This window comes from Scylla paramamosain, chromosome 32 (genome assembly GCF_035594125.1).
Source record: "Scylla paramamosain isolate STU-SP2022 chromosome 32, ASM3559412v1, whole genome shotgun sequence".
Lineage (NCBI taxonomy): Eukaryota > Metazoa > Arthropoda > Malacostraca > Decapoda > Portunidae > Scylla > Scylla paramamosain.
The window spans coordinates 10152381-10177655 of record NC_087182.1 but is presented as its reverse complement, the minus strand read 5'-3'; the positions used below and the strand labels follow the sequence as shown (position 1 = coordinate 10177655).

General features: G+C 49.8%; 1 protein-coding gene across 2 annotated transcripts in view; it reads left to right on the top strand.

Moving 5' to 3' along the window:
- Positions 1–25275, top strand: part of LOC135089172 (uncharacterized) — a 119700-nt gene that overhangs the window by 10961 nt on the left and 83464 nt on the right. Inside the window, exon 4 of one of the 2 annotated variants that reach the window (XM_063984472.1) lies at positions 16626–16730. The exons of the other annotated variant lie outside the window; for it this stretch is intronic. Coding sequence (XP_063840542.1) covers positions 16626–16730 — 105 coding nt within the window. The remainder of the gene's footprint in view (positions 1–16625; positions 16731–25275) is intronic. 2 annotated transcript variants of the gene reach the window in all.

Sequence of the window (25275 nt, the reverse complement as noted above, 5' to 3'; positions counted from 1 at the left end):
GCACGAGTGCGTCGAGGATGGCGTGAGGGCTGGCTAGCTCGAACGCCTTCTCGAGGTCGATGAAGACGATGACGGCGGGGCGGTGGTCAATTTGGGTCAGCAGGGCGAGGATGCTGTCTGCCGTGCTCACTCCGCGGGTGTAGCCGAACACATGTGGGTGAGAGGGCCCCACGCGCCACTGTAGCCGCGCGAGCACCATCCTCTCAGCCGTTTTGGCCGTGCAGCTGAGGAGAGAGATGGGTCTGATCTTGGTGGGCTCCCTCGGCTTTGGAATCGGCTGAATGTCGGCTTCCTTCCACGCGGGCGGCAGACAGCCCGCCATCCATGAGGCGTTGATGGTGGCCAACAGCGCGGTGTCCCCAGCCGGCCCAGCGTGCGCCATCATGGAGTATGGCACGCCGTCCGCTCCCGCTGCCGTGTCGCGGCCTCTCCTCCTAGCCCGCTCCAGCTCTTGAAGGGAGAAGGGCTGGTCAGTCACGTCGGCTTCCTCCATCGCCTCCCTGACAGCCTCGTCGCGGTGTGGTCGGAGCTGCTGCTGGATGTGTCGTGTCTGGGGAGGAAGCTGGTCACTGGAGCTCCGCGTGGTGAACATGGCGGCAAGCCTCTCTGCTTCCTGCTGCGGGTGCGGGTGGGCGGGTGGGCGTGGCGGGGCAGCGCCGGAGGCTGTCCTCACGCTCCTCCACAGCTGGCCTAGAGACGTGTGGTGGCTAAAAGTGGCGCACCACTCCAGCCACTTAGCCTCTCTGGCCCTCAGGGATACCTGCCGTGCGCGGGCCACCACATCCTGTAGGAGTCTTACGTTGTTGGGGTTGGGGCGCCTTTTATACAGTTTTCTGTGCTGGTTTACACGGTGGTTGTGCTCGCGCACCTCTTCGTTGTAGTACCACCAGTCTGTCCGGTGGGGGCGGCTCGGGGTACACCTGGGGATGGCTGCGGCGGCTGCGGTCTGGATGGCCGTCGTCAGGTCCCTCTCCTGCTGATGTAGGTCGGCGGGCGGCTGATAGGCGGCCCACCACTCGTCAAGAGAGGCCTGAAACTTGGTCCAGTCCGCTCTCCTTATGTTCCAGCATGGGGGAGGGCGGGGTGGGACCGGCGGGGCCACTGGGAGGGTGGTGAGGGTGGCAAAGTGGTCGCTGGTGAGGATCGGGTGCACCTGCCACGTAGCGCCTGCCGCCAGGTCACTCGAGACCAACGTGAGGTCAAGCCTTCCTCCCCGGGTGTGGGTGGCCTCCCCTGTGTTGAGAAGGCACACGTGAGGGATTTCCTCGAGCAGCACAGCCAGGTGGCGGCCCGTTTCGTTGGCTGGGGACGGTGACTGTAGCATGGGGTGGTGGGCGTTGAGGTCGCCCGCAACCAAGAGACTGGAGTGGGAGGCGAGGGTGAGAAGCTCTCCTGCCTCCAGCTGGTGTCGCTGGCTCCTGTATACGTTGTATACCAGGAGCGACCTGCTGCCGGGGCTGCCCATGCGACGCTTTATGGCGACGTCGACGTTGCCGCCTTTGTGGCGCCTGAGACTGCTGTTGTTGCTGCTGGCGTGAACGGGGCATCCTACGGAGCCTCTCAGGGCACTGGGGGTTCCACACGTGGTGGTTTTTCCCACAGTTGGGGCACCTGGCGGTGGTTGCCTCGTTGGCCTTATGGCAGGCGATGCACTCCTCCGTCGGGTGGGGCAGGCTGCACACGCCGCACCTGGCGGCATGTTCGCACCGTGCCTGCAGGTGGTTGTACCGTTGGCACCTATAACATCTTACAGGCTCACTTTGGTAGGGGCGCAGGAAATATCTGCCCCAGCAGCCGAGATCCAACTTGGCGGGCGGCGGCCCCACAAGTAGCACCTGTCTCGTGGGCAACTTGTCCCTCCTGGAGGTCAGACGCTGGGCAGAGGTCACCTGAGGGTGAGCCTCTACCGCCTCGAGAGGCAGGTCGAGCGGGTAGCGCTCCAGCACCACCTTGTGCCTCTTTTCGCTTGGGTCAAGGAGGAGCACCCTGTTTCCTTCCTCCGCGATGCGGCGCAGGAGTGCCGTGGAATCCTTGTCCTTGGGCGTGACCACGTGCTCACCCTTGAGATTAACCCTTACCTGTATCCGAAGGGTCGGATACTCCCTCTCGAGGGCAGAGATGGCTCGGTAAGAATTCTCGTATTCGCCCAGGCTGCCCAGCTTGAACTTGGGCCTCGGGGGCTGGTGGCGGCGAGCTCGGCTGGTCGTGACGGTAGTCCATCCTTGCTCCTCACCGCCGTCCTGCTGCTGCTGCTGCACCACGTCGCTGAAAACAGAGAGGTCGAGTGGGGCCCAGTCCGCTTCGGTAGCGTTATCCTCCTGCCACGAAGGCTGGAGGCTGCAGGTGGCCCGTTTCGGTGAGCTCTCATCACTGCTGCTGTCCTCCAGCAGGTTATGGGCCATTTTCTTGGGTGTGGAGCACTTTAGGGATGCTGAAGAAGATGCTCTTGCCCTCTTCCCTGAACCGTTGTTCAGCACTAGCACTTGGTCACTGTTGAATGACATAACGATTGAACGAGGCGGGAACGACACACGTGGTATTTAGGGTAGGTCAGAGGGAGCGTGGCAGCGACCACGTCCGACCCCGACCGTGGCCCAGTCGTGACTCAGAGGGCTGAAGTATTCAACAAACACTTACACTCATTGTTTATAAAGGAAAATTATTTTAGGGAAGAAAGGATAACGATGGAAAATGGGACTGGTCTGAAAGAGGTAGTAACATCAACAGAAGAATTAGGGAATATTTTAGAAGAGCTGGATGTAAGGAAAGCAATGGGACCTGATGGTGTGTTGAACTGGATTCTAAAGGAGTGTAGCCCACAACCAGCCAAAGTGATACTGTAACATTATTTTAGTCACCCTTAGGCCCTAGCGCCACGCCGCAGAAAGAAACTGAGGCGACGCGAGGGGTGACTAAGAAAAACAAATGTACAAATTTTCTATAATTTACTGTTTATATGATAAATGGTAAACAATCATCTATGTTTAATATCATATGTTCTAGGAAACATCTTTTACAATATTTCTAATAAAGAAAAGGAAAAGTTGGGCTTGAGACCGTTATGTATTTCTATACCAATGTTCATATTTTCTTGTTTATGATCATATGTTACTATATAGCCTTCTCGCGTCAATTGATGTCAATCATTAGCAACGTGGACTGCCCACACACTGTTAATTCTTACTATACTTCAATATTTCTCACTATATCCTTCTTCTATCCCCACTCTTATTTCGCTTCACCCCACTTTTCTAAAAAGAAAGAAGAAAGATGTCAATCAGAAAAAATAGCAACGTGGACTGTCCACACACTGTTAATTCTTACTATACTTCAATATTTCTCACTATATCCTTCTTCTATCCCCACTCTTACTTCGCTTCACCCCACTTTTCTAAGAAAGAAAAAAAAAAAAATGTCAATCAGAACAATAGCAACGTGGACTGCCCACACATTTAACTCTTACTATACTTCAATATTTCTCACTATATCTTTCTTCTATCCCCACTCTTATTTCGCTTCACCCCACTTTTCTAAATCCAAAGAAAGAAATGTCAATCAACTCTGAAGGAAGCTTCTCAACCTTACAACTGATGACCGAGTAGTGACACGGACCCGCGCTCAACAATGAACCCCACCGACAACACGAAGGCAAACACTGACGCAGTTCCAGTCCACGCCGTAGTAGTGAAGCTGTCGCCGTTCTGCTCCAAGGAGGCGGTCTCGTGGTTCCGACGGGCAGAGGTCCAGTTCCGCCTACGAAAAATTACAGACCCCCGCAACCAAGGCAGACTACGTGTTGGAAGCCGTTCCTGAGGAACTTTTCTCCCGTATAGCTGCGTGGCTGGACAACCAGGTCAAGGACGTAGAATACGAAGACCTCAAGAGTTACCTCCTTCAGGAATTCACACTCAGTGTCAGCGCCCGTGCCCAGCGTCTCTTAAGTATGCAACAAACACCCCTGGGAGACACCACAGCGCACACAGCCTGGAATGAGATGTAAGCTCTTGCTACACTGCCTGACCTCGACCCCAAAACCAACAAACCATGCCGTATAGACCTGCTTCGCGAGCTGTGGCTGCAGCGCCTTTCCTCCTCTGTAAGAGCGGCCCTACACGAAGCGGACGACTGCCCCATGGAAGACCTAATAAGGAAGGCTGATAATCTCATCAATGCTGCCAGGGCCTCCCGCAGCCCTGACGCCATCTGCTCTTCCCCCGCCGAGAACCTCCCCAACACCAACGCTGCCAAGTTCGCTCCCCACAGGCGGCCACTCAACAACCAGATACGTGACTGCAAACTAGGAGCCCATGATCAACTACCGCCCCATGGAATGTGCCACTACCACTACAAGTTTGGAGCAGGGGCTCGAAAGTGCACCCCTGGCTGCCAGTGGCCAAAAAACGTGTAACAAGGCCACCGTTTCCCTCGACGGTGGCCTCTCAAGACCCGAACATCCATGCACTGGGACCACCAGGCGCGGGATTCTTCATCATCGACGTCTTATCTGGCCGGAAGTTTCTAGTGGATACCGGCGCCTTCCGTTCCCTATTCCCAGCCACAACAGAGGATAGGAAGCTTCCCTTGAAGAAACCACCAAACATCAAGCTCGTTGCCGCCAACGGAAGCAACATTCCAATCTACGACACCCGAACTATCCCTATTCAAGCAGCCGAACGCAGCTTCTCCAGGGAGTTCATCATCGCCGACGTCAAAACGCCTCTCCTGGGAGCAGATTTCCTGAGCCACCACGGATTACTCGTCGACGTCGCCAACCGCAGACTGTTGGACGTAGCTAACTTCCATTCAACACCTCTCGGCTCCCATCGCCGGTGCACACAAATCTGCTCTGTGAGAACAGACACCCCCTACAACACCCTCTACCAGGAGTTCCCCGGAGTCTTCCGACCAGAGCTACGCCAGCAGCCCGGTCAGCCAGCAAAACATGGTATCTTCCACTACATCAAGACAACAGGCCCTCCAGTACACTCCAAGTTTAGACGTCTGTCCCCAGAAAAACTTCAGGCAGCAAAGCAAGCTTATGCTGACATGGAACAGATGGGTGTTTGTCAAAAAACATCAAGTCCATGGGCATCCCCTCTTCACCTTGTCAAAAAAGCCGATGGAATCTGGCGGCCCTGTGGCGATTACAGGCGCCTCAATCTCGTCACTGAACCAGACCACTACCCCCTTCCTAACATGGCAGACCTTATTTCCAACCTGCATGGGGCCAAGATGTTTCTAAGCTTGACCTCCTGAAAGGCTATTTTCAAGTTCCAGTACACCCCGAAGATGTACCCAAGACAGCAATCATTACACCCTTCAGGACCTACACTTTCAATTACTCCACTTTCGGCCTCCGGAATTCAGGAGCTACCTTTCAACGGCTGATGGATGGCATCCTTGGAGACCTTCCCTTCTGCGCCTGCTACGTGGACGACATCCTAATTTTCTCCAAGAACTCCGAAGAACACCTTCAGCATCTCCAGGTCGTGTTGCAGCGACTCCGGGATAATGGCCTTGTAGCGCGCCAGGACAAGTGTCTTCGGTGTTACATCTGTGGAGTTCCTTGGGCACAAGATATCACTGGCTGGTGTTGCCCCCCTTCCAAGCAAGGTAGACGCCATTTCAAAATTCCCTCGTCCTACCACCATCAAGGGACTCCAAGAATTCGTCGGCATGGTAAACTACTACCACCGCTTCCTCCCGAAGATTGCTCACACCATGGAACCACTGTACAGTTCTCTTGCCGGCAAACCGAAGAAGCTGGAATGGGATTCGAAGCAACAAAAGGCTTTTGAGGATACGAAGACCGCTCTCGCATCAGCCACAACTCTCTCCTTCCCGTGCCCCGGCGTTCCTCTCATGCTCACCACAGACGCAAGCTCCGTCGCTGTCGGGGCAGTCATCGAACAAACCACCATGGGGACGACCCGACCACTGGCATTCTTCAGCAGAAAACTCCGGCCAGCAGAAGCAAGATACAGCACCTTCGACCGTGAACTGCTTGCTGTCTATCTTGCAGTGATAAATAGCAAAGTATGTGTCAAAGTTGGTGATGGTGTTGTGTGAGTAACTTCCCAGTCAGAGTAGATTTGCATCATGGTTTTGAAATGTCACTGTGGCTGTTCAGCTTGTATATGGACGGTGTAATAAAGGAAATGAATATGAGTATTTTAGGTGGAGGCCTGAGTTTAATCAGTGGAAGAAAAAGGGTATAGGATCTGAGCCAGGTACTATTTGCTAATTATACAGCTCTGGTGGCTGACTCAGAAAGGAAGTGCAAAAGATTGGTGGATGAGTCTGAATGTGTTGTTGGAGGAGGAAGCTGAAAAATTAGTTGGTAAAAGTAAAGTGATGAAATGCTAAGAGAGATAGTTGGTGAAAGGATGAATGTAAGATTAAATGAAAAACAGTTTCAAGTATTTGGAATCAACAGTTACAGTGGATGGAAGAGTTGAAATATAGGTGACGTGCAGGTTAAAGGAAGCAAGGAAAGTACTTGGTGGACTGAAAGAAATCTTTAAACATAGGACACTAAATGTGACTGTAAAGGGTTTTATATGAGGAAATCATGGTGTTCACTGTGCTGTATGGTGCTGAGACATGGAGTAGTGGAGAAAAAATTGTTAAATATAGTGGAAATTAAGTGTTTGAGGAGTGTGTATAGAATAACATGGAGGGGCAGAATAAGAAATGAGGTAAGAAGAACAGGTGTTTTGAGAAAGTTGGCTGGATAGGCAGATTAGTGCGTGTTAAGATAGTATGGGCAAGTAAAGAGATTGGGAGACAGAAAACCAGTAAAGTGAATAAGGAGTTCAGATGTGCGCGGTGAAAGGTTATGCTGAGAGCCACATGTGTAGTGAATGAAACATGTGAAGAGAGCACAAAATTGTGCATGATAGGGGTGAATGGAGGGCAACAGTTGTGAGTGCATGAAAATTATACTTTCTTGTTGACCTCTGGGAGGGGATGTGGGCACAACTCTCAGGGCACACTGCCATATAGACCCAATTAGGGAGTGGGGCACTCTGTAGGAAGTAGCTTGCATTAGCTATAGTTCTCTCACGTCTCATCTTTCACCTGGTGGGCTTCTTGGTACCCGAGATTGACAACCCAGGTGCCCAGAGGAAGCCACACACTGGTGATGTGCCAACCCGTCAATATTATATATGTACTATGTTCTTTACAAATCTTTCATTATTAGCTGGATAATGCATCATGTGCAACAGTAAAAAAAAAATATATATATATATATATATATATATATATATATATATATATATATATATATATATATATATATATATATATATATATATATATATATATATATATATATATATATATATGACATTGATAGCACTGTTACAAGTCGTGAAGATGGGCGTTGGCAGCACTGAATTCAGTAAGGATTGAGTTGGCAGTCAGATAAGACTGGAGGCGGGAAACACTGTGATTGGCCCGAAGAGCAGCAGCGCGCCGGCCAATCATGGAGGGGCCAACGCTATATAAGTGGCTGTGGCGGTCCAGGGGCATGATGTGAGATTAGTGTAGCCTGCAGACTAAGACAGTGAGTACTTGACGCTAGTTGTGCAACGCTGTGTACGAGTTGTGATCTTGTGGCGTGCTGTGCGTCTGCAGCTGTTCTGTGAAGTGAGACATGCTACTCAGCGACACAGACGCTTTGCAGAGTGAGGGCTGGTGGTGCGACCCTGACTTATGCTGTAGTGTGGTAGTGTGCCTTGTGCCCTGTGGTACTGCTCTGTGTAGGCAATAAAGACAGGAGTGCTAGTGAGCCTGTGTATTGTTGCCCCTTTCCCTCTCTCAGTAGTCTGTTGAGTCCCGATTGGTGCCGCGAGTGTGTGCCTCGCCCCCCCTAGCCAAACGACCATGACAACGGTGGTGGATTCCTGTTGTGTACGCTGACCGCTTTGGGCTGCTGCAGTGGTAAGGGTGTACCTGCAGGCACCTGAAGGCCAAAAAAGGGGCGTGCACAATAGTTTGGTGTCAGGAGACTGGGATTTGTGTGCTGTGCAGCTCATGTTTTGGCTAGTGAAGTGCCGGGCGAGCGAGCACGATGTCTGACTCAGGATAGAGCTGCCGAGAGGATGAAGGACAGTGACCAGCAGTGGCGCGAGGAACTGAAGAACATGTTTGCTGTGATGGCACAGCAAATAAACGCGCTGGCACAGCAAACGAATGAGAAACTGGATGCACAGGCACCACAAGCACAGTAAACGAGTGAGAAATGATGCACAAACACAACAAACGAATGAGAAACTGGGTGTGGTGCAGGAAGGACTGCGAGTTATAATGCAGGAGGCGAGGCGGTTCACGACAGAACAATGTGAACGGCTCCGAGAGGACCTGGTGCAGCAACTGGTCACACTGAAGACTGAGAGCGAGGAGCGTGCAGAAGTCGCTGAGACCCGGTTGGAGCAGCTCAGGGAAGAAGTAGCAGGACTGCGGTGCTCTCTTGAGAAGCAGTTGGATCCCCAACCGGCACCGGCGCAGGTTCCCGATGTGGGGGGGGCGGCCTGAGTGTCTCGGGTACCCAGGACAGGGACATCACTACGCTTGGTCGGAGCCTGGGGACACAGGACTCTATGCAAGTAACAGCGGACAGCCTGGTGAGCGGGTGTGGTCGTCGCCATCCGCTAGAGGTGGTAAAGGTACTTTGCGTCACCACAACCCATCACTGTCACCCCATTGTGCTCACAGCCTCCACCTCCCTCGGTCGCGGCTTCTCCCCGGACCGCTGGTGGAGCTTCTGGCCAGTGCAAACCAGCAGAGTTTGATGAGCTAGTGGCTTGGGAAACGTACCAGGCCCAGTTCGAGCTGCTCACCCGAGGACAAGGTTGGAGCACTGAGGACAAGGAGCTGCAGTTGGTGGCCAGTCTGCGTAGACCAGCGCTGGAGATCCTGGCACACCTGACGATGAAGCAGCAATTGTTCTACAAGAGGGTGGCGGAGGCTCTGAAGAGGCGCTTTGGCAGTGTCTTCCAGTCGCAGGTATACCGGGAACAACTGAAGGGCGGAGCGCGTCACTCCCGCAACTGGCTCAGGCTGTGGAGTCCCTGGTGCGGCGAGCGTACCCAGCTGCCCCAGAGGACATGGTGGCGATGTTGGAATGCGACTCCTTCGTAGATGCCCTCGGGAACCAGCAGGTGCAGACCTACATAAAACAGGCACACCCAGGGGATATGCAGGAGGTATTGGCGAAGGCCATGGAGTTTGAGGCCTTCTGTACACCACTGGGAGAGCGGCAGCATCTAGTCTTGCCCCGACCACTCCCCGCCACCACTTCCGTGCCCACCGCATGCAGGTGCAGCCAGCGACGCGCTCGCTGGATGACTTGCGCACTCGTTCCCCTCCCAGGGCCTACTGTTGGAACTCTGGACAGCCGGGCCACCACCATGATTCCTGCCAGCAACTGAAGGATGCTGTGTTGGTGTGGGGAAACACGGTCGGGCTGGGAGCGGGGACCGCTCTTCAGCCGAGTCTTCCCAGGCCCCATCTGTGTAAAGTGCCGCTGTGCTGCTGCACCAGCAGTCCAGGTGCCAGATGCAGTGGATGGCCGCCTGTGTTGTCTCGTGGTGGATACCGGCGCTGAGAGGACGTTCGCCAGGGAGGTGGTGGCGGCTCGAGACCTTCCTGTGTCGGGCCGGCAGTTGTGTGGTGTCACTGGCCACTATGTGACTCTCCGCGGGCCTGTGACATCCAAAATTGCGGTGGGTTGTGTCGAAGAGGAGTTACCAGTCTACGTCACCGACATGGAGGAACCCTGCTTGTTGGGGCTGGATTTTCTGGTTCAGAGTGTAGCTTGTATCGACTTCGGGAGGATGACGATGAAGGTACGTGGTGAAGAGGTGCTTTTGCTTCTTTTAGGCACTGCTGAACAGGTGAAGGGCCCCGTGGCCCGTTCTGTCGTTGGCGGTGAAGGACTGGGGCTTCGATGTCGAGTCTCGAAGGAAGGAGGAAACGGAAGCATCACCACATCAGCCTGAGCACACGAGACAGCGGTGAACAGCGGCACGAGTGGAGCGGGCAGCGGCACGGATGAGGTGGGGCGCGTACTGCCCACGCACTTGGTGGATTTAGCGGCGAGAAGTGCTGCCAAGCTGACTCCTAGCCAGGTGAGGAAGGTGGAGAAGCTGCTGGTGGAGTATACAGATGTGCTTAGTCGAAGTGACAATGACATCGGTCGTACATAGCTGGTCCAGCTCTGCATCACAACAGCTGACAGCCCGCCGATCAAGCAGCCTCACCGACGTGTCTCGCTGGCCAAGAGGGAAGAGATGCAGTGCATGGTGGACAAAATGGCAGCGCAGGGAGTATTGGAGCAGTTGGACAGTCCGTGGTCGTCGCCGGTGGTCCTGATGAGTAAGAAGCACCAGGCGCTTCTGCGTGGATTACAGCACTGAATGACGTCACGGTGAAGGACTCCTACCCTCTGCCCAGGATTGATGACACCCTGGACGCAGTGGTTGGCGTGCAATGGCTGTCCACTTTGGATCTCAAGTCGGGGTACCACCAAGTCATGATGGCAGAGGCAGATAAGCAGAAAACAGCGTTCTCCTTTGGCCAGGGGTTGTGGCAATTCCATGTGATGGCGTTCGGACTGTGCAACGCCCCGAGGTGCTTCGAGCGCCTGTTGGAGAAGGTGCTGGTAGGGCTGCAGTGGAAGTCCATCTTAGTCTTCTTCGACGTTGTCCTAGTGTTTCTAGGAACGTTTGAGAAGGAGCTGGAAAGGCTGGAGGAGGTACTGCGCCGCCTGCGAGAGGCACACCTGAAGCTGAGCCCAAAGAAATGCACCTTCGAGTCCTCCAGCAAGGTGTCAGCTATGGTGGAGTGGCCCCGTCCCAACGTTGGTGGCGGGCGTACGAAGTTTCCTCAGCCTCTGTAATTATTACAAGAGATTCGTGGAGGGCTTCGCCACCCTCGCTGCACCTTTGAATTGGCTGACCAGGAAGAACGCCCGCTTCATCTGGGATGAAGCGTGCCAGGGCGCCTTTGATGGCCTGAAGGCGGCGCTGACGAGTGCTCCGATGCTGCCGTTCCCTGATCCCACTCTCCCCTTCCTGCTGCCGCAGGTGAAAGAAGGGAAGGAGGACGTCCTGGCTTACTACAGTGCCAAGTTCAGCAAGCCAGAACGAAACTGCTGTGTAACCAGGAAGGAGTTACTGGCAGTAGTGCGGAATCTGGCGCACTTCCACTCCTACCTTTACAGGGCTGAGTGATCCAGACCGATCACGCTGCTCTCCGGTGGCTGAAAACTCTGAAGGACCCGGAAGGACAGCTGTTGAGATGGCTGGGCTACCTGGAGGAATACAGTTACCGTATGGTGCATCGGCCGGGAAGGATTCATGGCAACGCGGACAGCCTGAGCCGCCGACCTTGCGAGACGGGGTGCTTGCACTGCTCCAGGCGTGAAGCTGTTACCTGCTGCCACCTGCGAGTGGAAGGTGGATCCCGCTAGGCTAGCCAGCGGTGGAGGGACGCACAGCAAGTAGACTCTGACCTTGCCCCAGTGATAAGGTGGTTGGAGGAGGGCGAGCAGCCGGGAAGGAGGAATTGTCGCCAGAGAGTCCTGCCATGAAAGCTCTGATAGAGCAGTGGGTGACACTGAGGCTGCAGGATGACGTCTTGCAGCGATGCTGGGAGGATGCAGCCACAGAGGAGCGTGCCTGGTGAGACTAAGACAGACTAAGACAGTGAGTACTTGATGCTAGCTGTGCAACGCTGTGTACGAATTGTGATCTCATGGCGTGATGTGCGCCTGCAGCTGTTCTGTGAGGTGACACATGCTACCCAGCAACAGAGACATTTTGCAGAGTGAGGGCTGGTGGTGCGACCCTGACTTATGCTGTAATGTGGTAGTGTGCCTTATGCCCTGTGGTATCCTTGTGCCCTGGTGGTTCCCCTTGCCCTCCGCGCTGAACTGCTCGAGGAGGCTCACGATGGTGTCTCTGGTTTGCACAAGGGACAAAAGAGGACTCTCTGCCGCCTTCATCAGAGGACAAAAGAGGACTCTCTGCCGCCAACGTTGTACTGGATCGGCATGAGATGGGACGTAGAGGAGTGGTGCAGGTTGTGCCGCACCTGTGCTGCCAAAGAAGAGTCTCGCGCACTGTACACTCGCTCCACTCCAGCTTTATCTGTACGGCGCGCCCATGGAGCGGGTGGCGGTGGATATTGCTGGACCACTGCCGAGGTAACCGCTACATTCTGGTGGCCATGGACTATTTCTCCAAGTGACCAGCAGCATACAGGATCCCGGATCACGAGGCAGAGACTGTGGCTAGTGTGCTGGTGAGAGCTTTTCAGCAGGTTCTGGATCCCGGGAGAACTACACTCCGATCAAGGCCGGGAATTTGAGTCCAGGGTGTTTAAGCAGTGCTGTGAGCTATTGGGGGTGCAGAAGACTCGCACCACGCCTCTCCGCCCCCACAGTGGTGGCATGGTTGAATGCTTCAATCGGACGCTGGTGGAGGAGTTGGCCAAGTACTGCAGCTCAGACCAACAGAATTGGGATCTGTGGCTCCCATTTGCCTTGATGGTATACCGGTTAGCGCAACAAGAGACCACAGACTATACTCTGGCCCAGATGATGTTTGGCTGGAAGATGCTTTCCTTGTGTGATGCTATGACACTGATTGTCTGCTGCTGCAACGACGTGACTGTGCCCCAGCAGACTAAGACAGTGAGTACTTGATGCTAGCTGTGCAACGCTGTGTACGAACTGTGATCTCGTGGCGTGATGTGCGCCTGCAGCTGCTCTGTGAGGTGAGACGTGCTATCCAGTGACAGAGACATTTTGCAGAGTGAGGGCCGGTGGTGTGACCCTGACTTATGCTGTAGTGTGGTAGTGTGCCTTGTGCCCTGTGGTACCTCTCTGTGTGGGCAATAAAGACAGGAGTCCTAGTGGGTCTGTGTTTTGTTGCCCTTTGCCCCTTCTCAATAGTGTGTACCTCTCAGTAAGTGTGTACCTGAAAGCACCTGAAGGCCAAAAAAAGGGGCGTACACAACAATATATATATATATATATATATATATATATATATATATATATATATATATATATATATATATATATATATATATATATATATATATATATATATATATATAATTCAAAAAGATGGTCGCCAAGATGTACAGAAAGAGATGCCCTGAAACCAGATACTGTTTTGGCAGAAACAACGTTCTGGGGAAGAGAGTTCCTCTGACACTGAAGAATCGTTTGTGTATATCTAATTGTGTTCTCACTTGAGCAGTCTTGTACTGATAACCTTACATGGTATCTAATGTTGGGTTACAGAACATGTTCTTGTAGCGCAATGACTGTGAAATATTTGCCAATACTTTACCATGTCATGACGCAAGAGTCAACTGTAAACCGAGTATAAATCCAAAGCTTTCAATCTTTGGAAGTAATTCAGGTGTTCCATGCCATGTTGTCGTAATACTACACATTGGTATTCATGGAAGAGTAATATCCGTTTGACATGTGGTCATATCTTGCACAAGAGAATGTGGAGAGTTTGTCTTAACTGTGATATATAATTTAAGGTCATTAGGAAAAACTTTTGTACTATTAGTGAGAAAATTAATGTATAAAAGAAAAAAAAAAAAGCAAGGAACCAAGAGCAGAGTCCTGTGGCACCCGACTCACTACATCACAAGTGTGACTCAGTTTATGATCCACTACCGCATTCATCACTCTGTTGGTCAAAAAATTCTCTGAACCAACCCCAAAAGGTTGCCCGTGATACCCAGTTTGTTTAATAAAATACTGTGGCATACCGTGTCAAAAGCCTTGGAAGAGTAAAAAAGAATTAGATCAACATTGCCACCTTGATCTAGTGCATAAGAGATATCATTGTACGTTAATAAGAGTTGGTCCTTAGTAGATCTTCCTGGGCGAAAGTCAAACTGGTTATTACTTATTAAGTTATTACTGGTGGTATCATAAATAATTTTGCACAAAATATGTTCAAGTGACTTTCCTCAGACTGACGTCAAAAATACAGGTCTGTAATTTAAAGGGTCGTGGTGGATAGGGGACTGTCTCATTATGAAAGTGCAAGGAACCAATGTGAGTTGTCAGGCCTTCCTGTGGCTGTAGATATATGGCCAGATGTGCTATGCCTAAGCTTGAGGAATATAGTTGTCCATAAGACTATCCTTTTCCGCAAGGAACTGATGGGCCTTACAGAGTGTGAATGAAGTGTGCGCTTGTGTGTGGTGCTTTGTCAGAGCCACCCCATGTTCAATTAGCTGCCTGGTATATAGGTACATATAGATAAATTATTATTATTATTATTATTATTATTATTATTATTATTATTATTATTATTATTATTACTATTATTATTATTATTATTATTATTATTATTATTATTATTATTACTACTTATCATTATTATCATTATTATTGTTACGCATATGCTAGTAGGATCAGACCTGACTGGCTACCACTGACACTCACTCACTGTCTGTCAGGCAGTTGTCAGGATTCTGGAGCTGATGTCACTGTACAACTTACCACTCAGTCATGTGGGTCCTGTAACCAGAGGCCTTGGGAGTCCTACTGCTTGCACTCGGTTATCAGGAAAGGAGGCAAAAACTGGGAGATTGGAGTCACTAGTGTTTTATCTTAGGTACACTACACTAATCCTGGTTATATAAGGCCATGAACGCACACTGCTAGTTCAGTTTGAGCGCATAGTCATTTAGTTAGTTGTACAGATAACATACACACTCTCTCAGGAGGGTAGACACAGTGAGGAGGCGAGTATGAACAGGAAGTTGCATGTCTGTCTTCTCTCAGCGTTATTCTGGCAGCAACTGGCGTCACTCTACAGGGCTCTACAGGACGCTGTCTCCCACGCTAATCTCCTGACAATATTTAGTTGTTAGCCTGCCGAGCCAAACTCCCCCTCACACACTCATGCACACTCAGACACTCACAGTGACACTACATGCCGCATTTACAAAATAAATAAATAAATAAATATCGGCTTTCTCGGGCCACTTACATAACATAATTGTTATCATTATTGTTAAATAATTATCATTAGCAGTAGTAATTTATTATTATTATTATTACATACTAGTGGGACCACTGGATATACCACGGTATGATAATTCAACTATTATAACGATTATTATGTATACTGTTACGACCACAGATTCCCGCCCCTCTTACACCTACTTCAAACTGGGCCAAGTCACCATCTGTGCGACTTGGTGCAGGCCTTAATAGGGGTTACAAGGTCCTCTTTTTACTCTTGTATCCTTTATATAGACAGTCATAACACCAGGTTACACGAAAGAGGTCGTCAGCCTGTTTCATCCTCCAACAGGCAAGGGAATATTATAATAACAACTGCCAAATCACTTAATCAGCTGGGAAAGAATCGATAGCCACATTCTAAGATGGGACAACTACATCAAACGACAAGCACATATAAGGATTATAATATTCTACAGAAAGCCACTCTCACAAGCGAGAAGACAATATCCACCCACTTCTGTAGAACATTATCTCCTGCTGTGCAATATCATATCCAACGTCCCAGAAGAAGCTTTACCCCCTTTCAGGAATGACACAGCTAGGGGAAGAAGGATAATTTACTGCAACGCAACATGCAATAATCCTCTGCGTCTAACGAAACGACATGTGCACCGACATAGTGCCCACGAAACAGCAGGAGAGTTGAGGACCGCTCACTGCCACTCAAAGTACTCGCCTCCCGAGGAGCCGAGAAGTCAGGTCTAATTGCATACACCGAGTGACTTGCAAGAAAGTGCACTCACAGACAGATTAATGGAGGCACCTAAAAGCTTTATGTTTAGTCAAAGGTGTATTGTGGTAAATTACTCATATAGCCCTTAAACAACTGGCCCCACTAGCTGCAAACCCTCTCAGTCTCCTCCAAGTAGCACGGACTCGAGTACACCTCTGTTTTTAATAAATCATGGACTGTGACTCAGAAGCGTGGGAACACCCAGCTCGTGCTAAACACAAGGGGACTCATGACCCATGACTCATGTGGGAGGGGAGAAGGAAGAGGAAGAAGAAAAGGAGAAGGAGGAGGAGGAGGAGGAGAAGGAAAAGGAAGAAGAGGAGGACGAGGTGTAGAAGACTTAGTCAAAATGTATAGATGTGATACTAAGGCATGACACAGAGGAACGTATATATATGAATTATTATTATCATTATTGTTATTATTATTATTATTATTATTATTATTATTATTATTATTATTATTATTGTTGTTGTTGCTGTTGGTACTACTACTACTACTACTACTACTACTACTACTACTACTACTACTACTACTACTACTACTACTACTGCTACTACTACTACTACCACTACTACTATAATCTATGTATTATCTTAACTCACATATAACATCTGCATCTGTTTGAAATATATACACTTATATACTGGAGGTAAATATGCTGCCTATAGTCCTGATTTGATTTTGACTGACTGAAGATGATGTGTGTTTTTTCTTTTAATGTGTTCACAAATATCCAGGTCACCTAGCGATTAGATCTGTAATGGCTTATGTGCGTCTGCAGTTCCTGAGTCCATTATTTATTTTTGACAGGCTATTGATGCTGTGTTTTTTTCTGGTGCTGCTGATGGCTGGGGAATCATTCTGGCTATGGAGAGGCGTCCGAACAGGCTCACATCAGTGGTGGTCTACCTAAAGGTGAATGACTTGAGAGTTGTAGAAGAAATGTGTGAAAGTGAAGCAACAAATCTTAGGAGAAGGCCACTTGAAAGGTGGAGAGATAGAACAAAGAATACATGGGTGAAAGAGCCACTGGTAGTAGTAAAGTCACTCAAAAATTATGGACCCAGGGCATGTCTATTTTCCACTCAATCTTTCACCACTTCTAATCTTTGGAGGATTTACTTATTGACAAGTAAAAACTTCCATATGAAGGGCAGCGGTTGACTTAAAGGAAGAGAAAACGATTCACACCAGTCACTGCGCCTCCTGCCCCCCTCCCCCCTCTCTCTCTCTCTCTCTCTCTCTCTCTCTCTCTCTCTCTCTCTCTCTCTCTCTCTCTCTCTCATTATTATTATTATTATTATTATTATTATTATCATTCATATGGAAAATATGGCTGTGATACCCTTCCCCACACTTTCCTGCTGCTTACTGTTAAATTCTAAACACATGAGGCAATAATTTTTTCGGTGATTTATGACAATAGAAATAATACCGTTATCATTTCAATCTTGTTTTGTGAAGTTTAACAACTTTCATATATATATATATATATATATATATATATATATATATATATATATATATATATATATATATATATATATATATATATATATACATACATACATATATACTTTTTTTTTACCTAGTTTTTTTTTTCTTCTACTCCCTCCTCCTCTTTCCTCCTCTTTTTCCTCCTCCCCTCTGCCTCCTCCTCGCTCCTCCCTCTTCCTCTTCCTCCCCCGCCTCTGCCTTCCTATACCTTCCTCCTTACCCTCACAATTGGAATATTCACGAAAAGTCTCTCTCTCCTTTCTTCTTCTTCTTCTTCTTCTTCTTCTGCTACTCTTGTTTCCTCCTGCTCCTCCTCCTCCCCCTCCTCCTCCTCATCCTCCTCCTCTTCATGACCATGATGATGACGATCATCATCATCTCCCTGTAATGAAAGAAAAATGCAAATGAATACAAAAGAGGTCCAAAGAGTAAGAGATCTTGAGGTCCTTACTTTTTTTATAGGATGTTTGGGTAACTACTCTACGCTAACTATTAATGGAAAAAGGAGGAAGAAGAGAAAGGACGAGGTGGAGGCGGATGGGAAGAGAGAGAGAGAGAGAGAGAGAGAGAGAGAGAGAGAGAGAGAGAGAGAGAGAGAGAGAGAGAGAGAGAGAGAGAGAGAGAGAGAGAGAGAGAGAGAGAGAGAAAGAGAGAGGAGTTGGCAAAATGTTTGTCAAGACGGCGTTTAAAAGTCTCTACGGTGTTGCATTCTATCAGGTCTCGAGGGAGCACATTCCAAAGATTAACTACATGATGGAAAAAAAAAATAAATAAAAAATTTGATTCATGAGAGTTGAAGGATTTCCCAACAGTTTTGCAATCCTTTCCTTGCGTGTAATTTGAAAAAAAAAAAAATCTATCGTGAAATATTTACTCCAGTCCATGTTATCAATGCCTTTAATGATTTTAAACACCTGTATAGAGTCGCCTCTTAGTCTTCTTAATTTTAATGGGAATAGATTTAGTTCTTTTAGACGTTCTTCATATGATTTGTTTCTTAGGCTTAGTATCACTTTTGTTACTCTACGCTGAACTCCTAATTTATCGATGTCTTTCTGGCAATATGACCACCATATTTGAACGCAATATTCCAAAAGTGGATGGACTAAAAAGTTATACAAAGGAAGGATTGTATCCTTAGATTTATATTTAAAAGATCTACTGATTAAGCCAATTATTTTGTTTGCCTTCTTTACGACTTCTGAATATTGTTGGCTAAGTTTTAAGTTACTCGATATTGTTACTCTTAAATCAGTTTCAGTGTCTACACTTTTAAGCTGGGTACCGTTTAAAATATATTTTGCTTTCTCGTTTCGATACCCTGTATGAAGCACTTTACACTTATCTGCATCAAAACTCATTTGCCAAGTTCGTGTCCACTCTGGCAATTTATCTAGATTATTCTGCATTTCTAATACTTCGTTAGAAAGTATTGAATTCGTTATTTTGGTGTCATCAGCAAAATTCGATATTATACTGGTAACACCCTCATCTATGTCGTTTATATAAACAAGAAAGAGAACAGACCCTAAGACTAATTCCTGTGTTATCCCGCTGGTTACGTTAGTCCTGTTGGATGGTTTTCCATTTATTACTACTCTTTGTTTACGGTTGTGTAGCCAGTTTTGTAACCATCTCTGCACGTTGCCTTGGATACCATTTGATTTTAGTTTTATCAGTAAACGTTTGTGGGAGACTTTGTCGAAGGCCTTTCGAAAATCGAGGTATATTCTATCTGCTGCTTTACTTTCTTCATGCTGGTTCAGAATATTGTAGAAGTCTAAGAGGTTCGTCAAACAAGAGCGTTTGTTTCGGAAGCCGTATTGAGTACTCTTAAGTAGTACAAATTTGTCTCCTATAAGTGTTTCTAGCATTTTGTATACGACTGAGGTTAAGGGAGAGAGAGAGAGAGAGAGAGAGAGAGAGAGAGAGAGAGAGAGAGAGAGAGAGAGAGAGAGAGAGAGAGAGAGAGAGAGAGAGAGAGAGATTATCAGGTGACACGCACATACACTCACACGGAGACCTTAGCTAATTATTTCACATTATTCCCCCATTCGCCCACTGGATGCTATGTGTGTGTGTGTGTGTGTGTGTGTGTGTGTGTGATTCACCTACGGTCGTCTGCTGGTCACCCAGCCAGCCATTACCCTACGGAAAGAGCTCAGAGCTCATAGTGACTGATCTTTGGGCAGGACTGAGACCACTTACACACCACACACTAGGACAGCGGGGTCACAACCCCTCGGGTTACATCCCGTACCTACTTGCTGCTAGGTGAACAGGGGCTACACATTAAGAGGCTCGCCCATTTGCCTCGCCATGCCCGGGATTCGAACCTGGGCCTTCTTCGTTGTGAACCGAGCGTGCTAATCACTACACTACGCGGTGTGTGTGTGTGTGTGTGTGTGTGTGTGTGTGTGTGTGTGTGTGTGTGTGTGTGTTTTATGTAGGAGGGACACTGACCAAGGGCAACAAAAATCCAATAAAAAAGAAATGCCCACTGAAATGCCAGTCCCATAAAAGGGTCCAAAGCGGTTGTCAAAAATCGAAGGATAAGTGTCTTGAAACCTCCCTCTTGAAGGAATTCAAGTCATAGGAAGGTGGAAATACAAAAGCAGGCAGGGAGTTCCAGAGTTTACCAGAGAAAGGGATGAATGACTGAGAATACTGATTAACTCTTGCGTTAGAGAGGTGGACAGAATAGGGATGAGAGAAAGAAGAAAGTCTTGTGCAGCGAGGCTGCGGGAGGAGGGGAGGCATGCAGTTAGCAAGATCAGAAGAGCAGTTATCATGAAAATAGCGGTAGAAGACAGCTAGATATGCAACATTGCGGCGATGAGAGAGAGGCTGAAGACAGTCATTTAGAGGAGAGGAGTTGATGAGACGAAAAGCTTTTGATTTCACCCTGTCTAGAAGAGCAGTACGAGTGGAACCCCCCCAGACATGTGAAACATACTCCATACATGGACGGATAAGGCCCTTGTACAGAGTTAGCAGCTGGGGCGGTGAGAAAAACTGGCGGAGACGTCTCAGAACACCTAACTTCATAGAAGCTGTTTTAGCTAGAGATGAGATGTGAAGTTTCCAGTTCAGATTATAAGTAAAGGACAGACCGAGGATGTTCAGTGTAGAAGAGGGGGACAGTTGAGTGTCACTGAAGAAGAGGGGATAGTTGTCTGGAAGGTTGTGTTGAGTTGATAGATGGAGGAATTGAATTTTTGAGGCGTTGAACAATACTTAGTTTGTTCTGCCCCAATCAGAAATTTTAGAAAAATCAGAAGTCAAGCGTTCTGTAGCTTCCCTGCGTGATATGTTTACCTCCTGAAGGGTTGGACATCTATGAAAAGACGTGGAAAAGTGCAGGGTGGTATCATCAGCAAATGAGTGGATAGGACAAGAAGTGGAGAGGACAAGAAGAATCTTATTTATACTGGATTACAAAAGCAAGTACTAGAGCAAGTTACATACATATTACATACTAGTAAAAAGTAACTTTAAAAGACTAAAGGTAACATTATTAGTTTCCTACCTGAAAACCAAACTCTCTTATATAAATTCACCCACGCCAACACAACAGCCAGTCATTTATCTGTTTTTTAAACCTCCTGCAGGGTAGACACTTTCAGGTCCACCTGTGTGGCTAAGATGCTTTCCACCAGCCAACGTACATGTTTTTTGTAGTTTTTTGTGGTGCCACGTTCTACGACGGGGCTACAAGAGTTCCTTGGGTGCGTGGTTGACGACTCTGGTGTTCACTTGAGCTTGGCGGGGTGGTTGTCGAAACGCCTGTAGGTGGCTCACGCAACACAAATTCACCTTATAGATGACGGCGATTCCCGCCACGTCCCGCTGGTGTTGAAGGGTGTGGAGGCGTGGCTCGTGGCCAGCGTTGTTGTCTTTGATGAGCCGCGACGCCCTCTCCTGCACCTTATCCGGGAAGACAAGGTGTGTGCGGGCCGCGCTACCCCACGCCAGGCACGCGTACTCCATCGAGGGTCTAACTTGTGCTTTATAAAGCACTTCTAGACCCTTGCTGTCTAGGAGCCACGATATCCTCCTCAGAAAGGCCAGCTTCCCCGAGGCCTCTCTGGCAAGCTGCTCAATGTGGGTCCTGAAGGTCAGCCCACAGTCGTAGGTAACTCTCAGTACTTCCACCTTGTCCTGCGATGTCAGCGTCTCCCCCGTGAAGTCGAAACGCAGGGATGGCCTCGACCTGGAGACGATGAGCAGCTTGGTTTTGAGCGGTGCGAATCTCACCTGCCACGCACTGCCCCAGGCTGTGATGTGCCTCATTGTGTTGCTAAGCTGTGACACAGTGGCGGCTTCCTCCCCAGGGCCGAAGCTGTGTGTCAGCGCGAGATCATCTGCGTAGGCCCTGGCACTGAGGAGGAGGTGCAATAGGTCTTTTATATACAGATTCCACAGCAGGGGGCTGAGGCAGCTCCCCTGAGGGACACCTGCTTTGACGGGCTGCACCTCAGACTCTCGCCCTCCAGTAGCCACCCTCAGGTGCCTGTCACTCAGGTAGTCACTGAGGAGCGACAGGAGGGCCCCATTTACGCCTGCAGCACGGAGGTTATTGACCAGGGTTGCGTGCCATACCCTGTCAAATGCGCCTTCCATGTCCAGCGCTACGACGGCAGTGGTCTTGCCTTGGTCCAGGGCAGCACTGAGGTCAGTTGTCAGCAACAGGTGCAGGTCAGCCGCTGACCAGCTTTGCCTGAAGCCAAACTGCCTGGTGCAAAGCAGGTAATATCGTTCGAGGTGCTCAGCGACGCGCGAAGCCACGACGGTCTCCATCATCTTACTAAGCACCGGCAGTAGGGACACAGGGCGGTAATTTTGAGCGTCACTTTTACCACTTTTTTTGTACACTGACACAACACTTAATTTTCCAGATTTGTGGCCACTTGCTAATCTGGAAACACTGATTGGAAAGTGAGGCGAGTGGGCGCGCCAATTCACCGGCACACTGTTGAAGCAGGCGGGGACTGATTTTATGCGGCCACACAGTCTTTTTCTCGTCCAGGTTTAAAAGTACTTTCCTCACCTCAGCTTCACTTGCTGTGACTGACACTAATTTGTCTTTTATTATTTCTGGGGGAGTGAGATGAGTTTTCTCAGGGTCAGGGATGCACATTTTTCCGGCAAAGTGCTTGGTCAATAGGTTTGCCTTGTCCTGGGCGGTGTGAGCCATGCTGCCGTCCTCCCGCAAGAGAGAAGGGATGGTAATGACTCGCTCGTCGCTCTTCTGTTTCTTCACAAGACTCCACCACCTCTTTGTCCCCACTTGGCCACCTCTTAGTTTTCCCCTGAGGTTCTCCCTCCATTGTTCTGCAGCCCACTCTTGAGTGTTCCTCATACGCTGGGCCGTCTCACGATGCCTTCGCCAGTTCCGCACGTTGAGTGCCTCTTGTAGGCTCGCCAGGCACAGTACTTGGCGTCAGAGGCAGTGTGACACTCAGGCCCAAGCCAAGGTTGATCAGAAGCCCTTGTTTTGTACTGGGAGTGCGGCACCCAGCAGACCTGCAGAGCGTGGAGAATCTCGGTGAGCCGCTTCACCTGCAGCTCAGTGTCGCCACACAGCACGTCCTGCCAGTCCGTCCCCTTTAGGGGAGCTCGCAGTGCTCTCCAGTTGGCAACCTCCCACCTCCAGAGGATGCGGGTGGTGCGCTCCTCACATGGCCTGCGGAAGTGGAGCTTAGTGAGCACAGCCACGTGGTCTGAGGTGCCCACGAAATCCAGCGGTGAGCAGTGAACAGTGTGGGCGGGGAGGTCCGTCACCACCGGGTCAAGGGACGATCCAGACCTGTGTGTTGGGAAGGTAGCAAAGTTCTGTAGGTCATGCACCACTAGTAAGGTGTTGAAAGCATTACGCACAGTATGTTGGTTGAAATCCTCCACTATCACCATTTTGTTACACTGGCTGGCTGTCATCATAGCGTCTAGATTCGCTATCAAAAAATTTATCACTGCTGTCCCCTGCGAGGGGGGGGACGATAGCAGTCAACGAGTAACATCTTTACTGTCACTGTCAGTCACCTTCAGCGTCAGTATTTCCATTTCCCTGAGCACGGGAACTGGAGGCTCCACCACCTGGACATTCACCGTGTCTTTATAACAGAATGCCACGCCCCCTCCTTGCGTGAAACGGTCTTTTCCCAGCCATGGCGAGCACCCCCGCAAACGGACATAGGTCTGTGGCACACTGACGTCCAGGAATGTTTCACACACAAACACAATGTCTGCCCTGTGTCTGGTTATAACACTGTGTGAGTTCACCAGTGTTTGTGTGAAACCCTCTCACATTACCTTGACACTATTGTCAACTCACTGTTGGGCGAGGTGCATGGGCGGGATGTGGTGCGGTGCGCCGCCATGGTGGAGGGTTGGAGCAGATGGGGTGAGGGGCCAGGAGTGGAAGGGTCCGTGGGGAGGAACCAGGGAGGGTCCGGGGCCCCTCAGCTGCCTACCCACACTACGCAGAGCAAGCAAGATCTGGCTGCTCTGCCTCACTGCCTGCACCAACTCCCGCTACCTTTCATCAGCTAGTCTGTCGCGGCAGTTCAGATAGGAGCGAAAACAGCCTTGGCAGTATTCACACACCCACGGGCACTGTTCCCCAGTTCGTCCTTGACGTTTACACTGAGGGCACCTTTCCTGCTGCCGCTGTAGTTTTTGCTGCTGCTGCGGCAGCTGCTTCTGCTGCTGCCGCTGCCTCTGCTGCTGCTGCTGCTGCTGCCGCTGCTTCTGCTGCTGCTGCTGCAGCCTTGATGGGGTAGCTTGGTATCGTGGCTGACGCCTCGGTTCAGGTGCCATTCCACACCTCGAGATTGTGTTGCCACTTCGTGCAGCACTCTTTTTTTGCCAGTGTCGCCGGCGGGGTGGCCCATTTATCTGCGGGCTTCCTTGCTAAGGGCGGTGGTGCAGGAGGCGGAGCTCCCTCTTCCGTCTCACTCTCTTCGCTGGCGCTGATGGCGGTATTTTTCCTGCTTGCTGGGGGTGTTTCCCGCTTCTCCGCTGATGAGAGGAAACTTGGAAGGGAGAGGAGGAGGGATTAGAGGGCAGAGGGGGACCTGACTCCCTAGGGAGTTGGTACGCAGCTGCGGCAACGGCACCTTCCCCACCCCAATCTTCCGAGGCCTGGCTGTGCACGTTACTGACCTCTGTTGTATTCCATAGCTGACGCGGGTGGCGATGAGGGTATCGACAATATTCAAAGCTTCCGCCAGCACTCGCCGCTTGTCCGTGAAGCCGTCCTTGACAGACCAGTAGCTATGCAACTGGCTTTTTGTCGATGCTAGTTCACGGCGGAGGTCTTTCACTAGTTTCTCCAGCTTCTTTAGGTCACTCAGGTCACCCTAGGTTTCCTGCTCAGCGAGCACCGTGAAGGGAGGGGTGCCACTGCTTTGAAAGGTCACAGGGTCATTAATTCCTGCCCGGGCACGTAGCTACCCTGTGTTGCCACATTTAAAGTCCGTCTGCTCGCTTAAACAGCACGCGTGGCAGAGGTTGGGTCAGGCCGCCGTGGAGCACCGTTTCACTGTTGGAGATGACCTTGTGCGCCCACAGACAACACACCAGGAGGTAGGGCAGTAGCTACTGATGGCTCTGGGCCTCTGAATAAGGCGCCCTAAACACTCAACCACCATCACTGGAAATTCTCTCTCTCTCTCTCTCTCTCTCTCTCTTCTTGTTCTTATTGTCCCTCTTTTACTTTTTCGTCTTCGTGTTCTCATTTTCCTCTTCTTCCTCCTCCTCTTCCTCTTACTCCCCCCCCCTCTCTCTCTCTCTCTCTCTCTCTCTCTCTCTCTCTCTCTCTCTCTCTCTCTCTCGCTTTTCTTCTTCCTTCTCCTCCTCCTCCTCCTCCTCCTCCTTCTCCATATGAAAATGTGGCTTTGTCTCCTTTCCCACACTTCCCTGCCGCTCATTGATGAATTTTATACATTTAAGACAATTATTT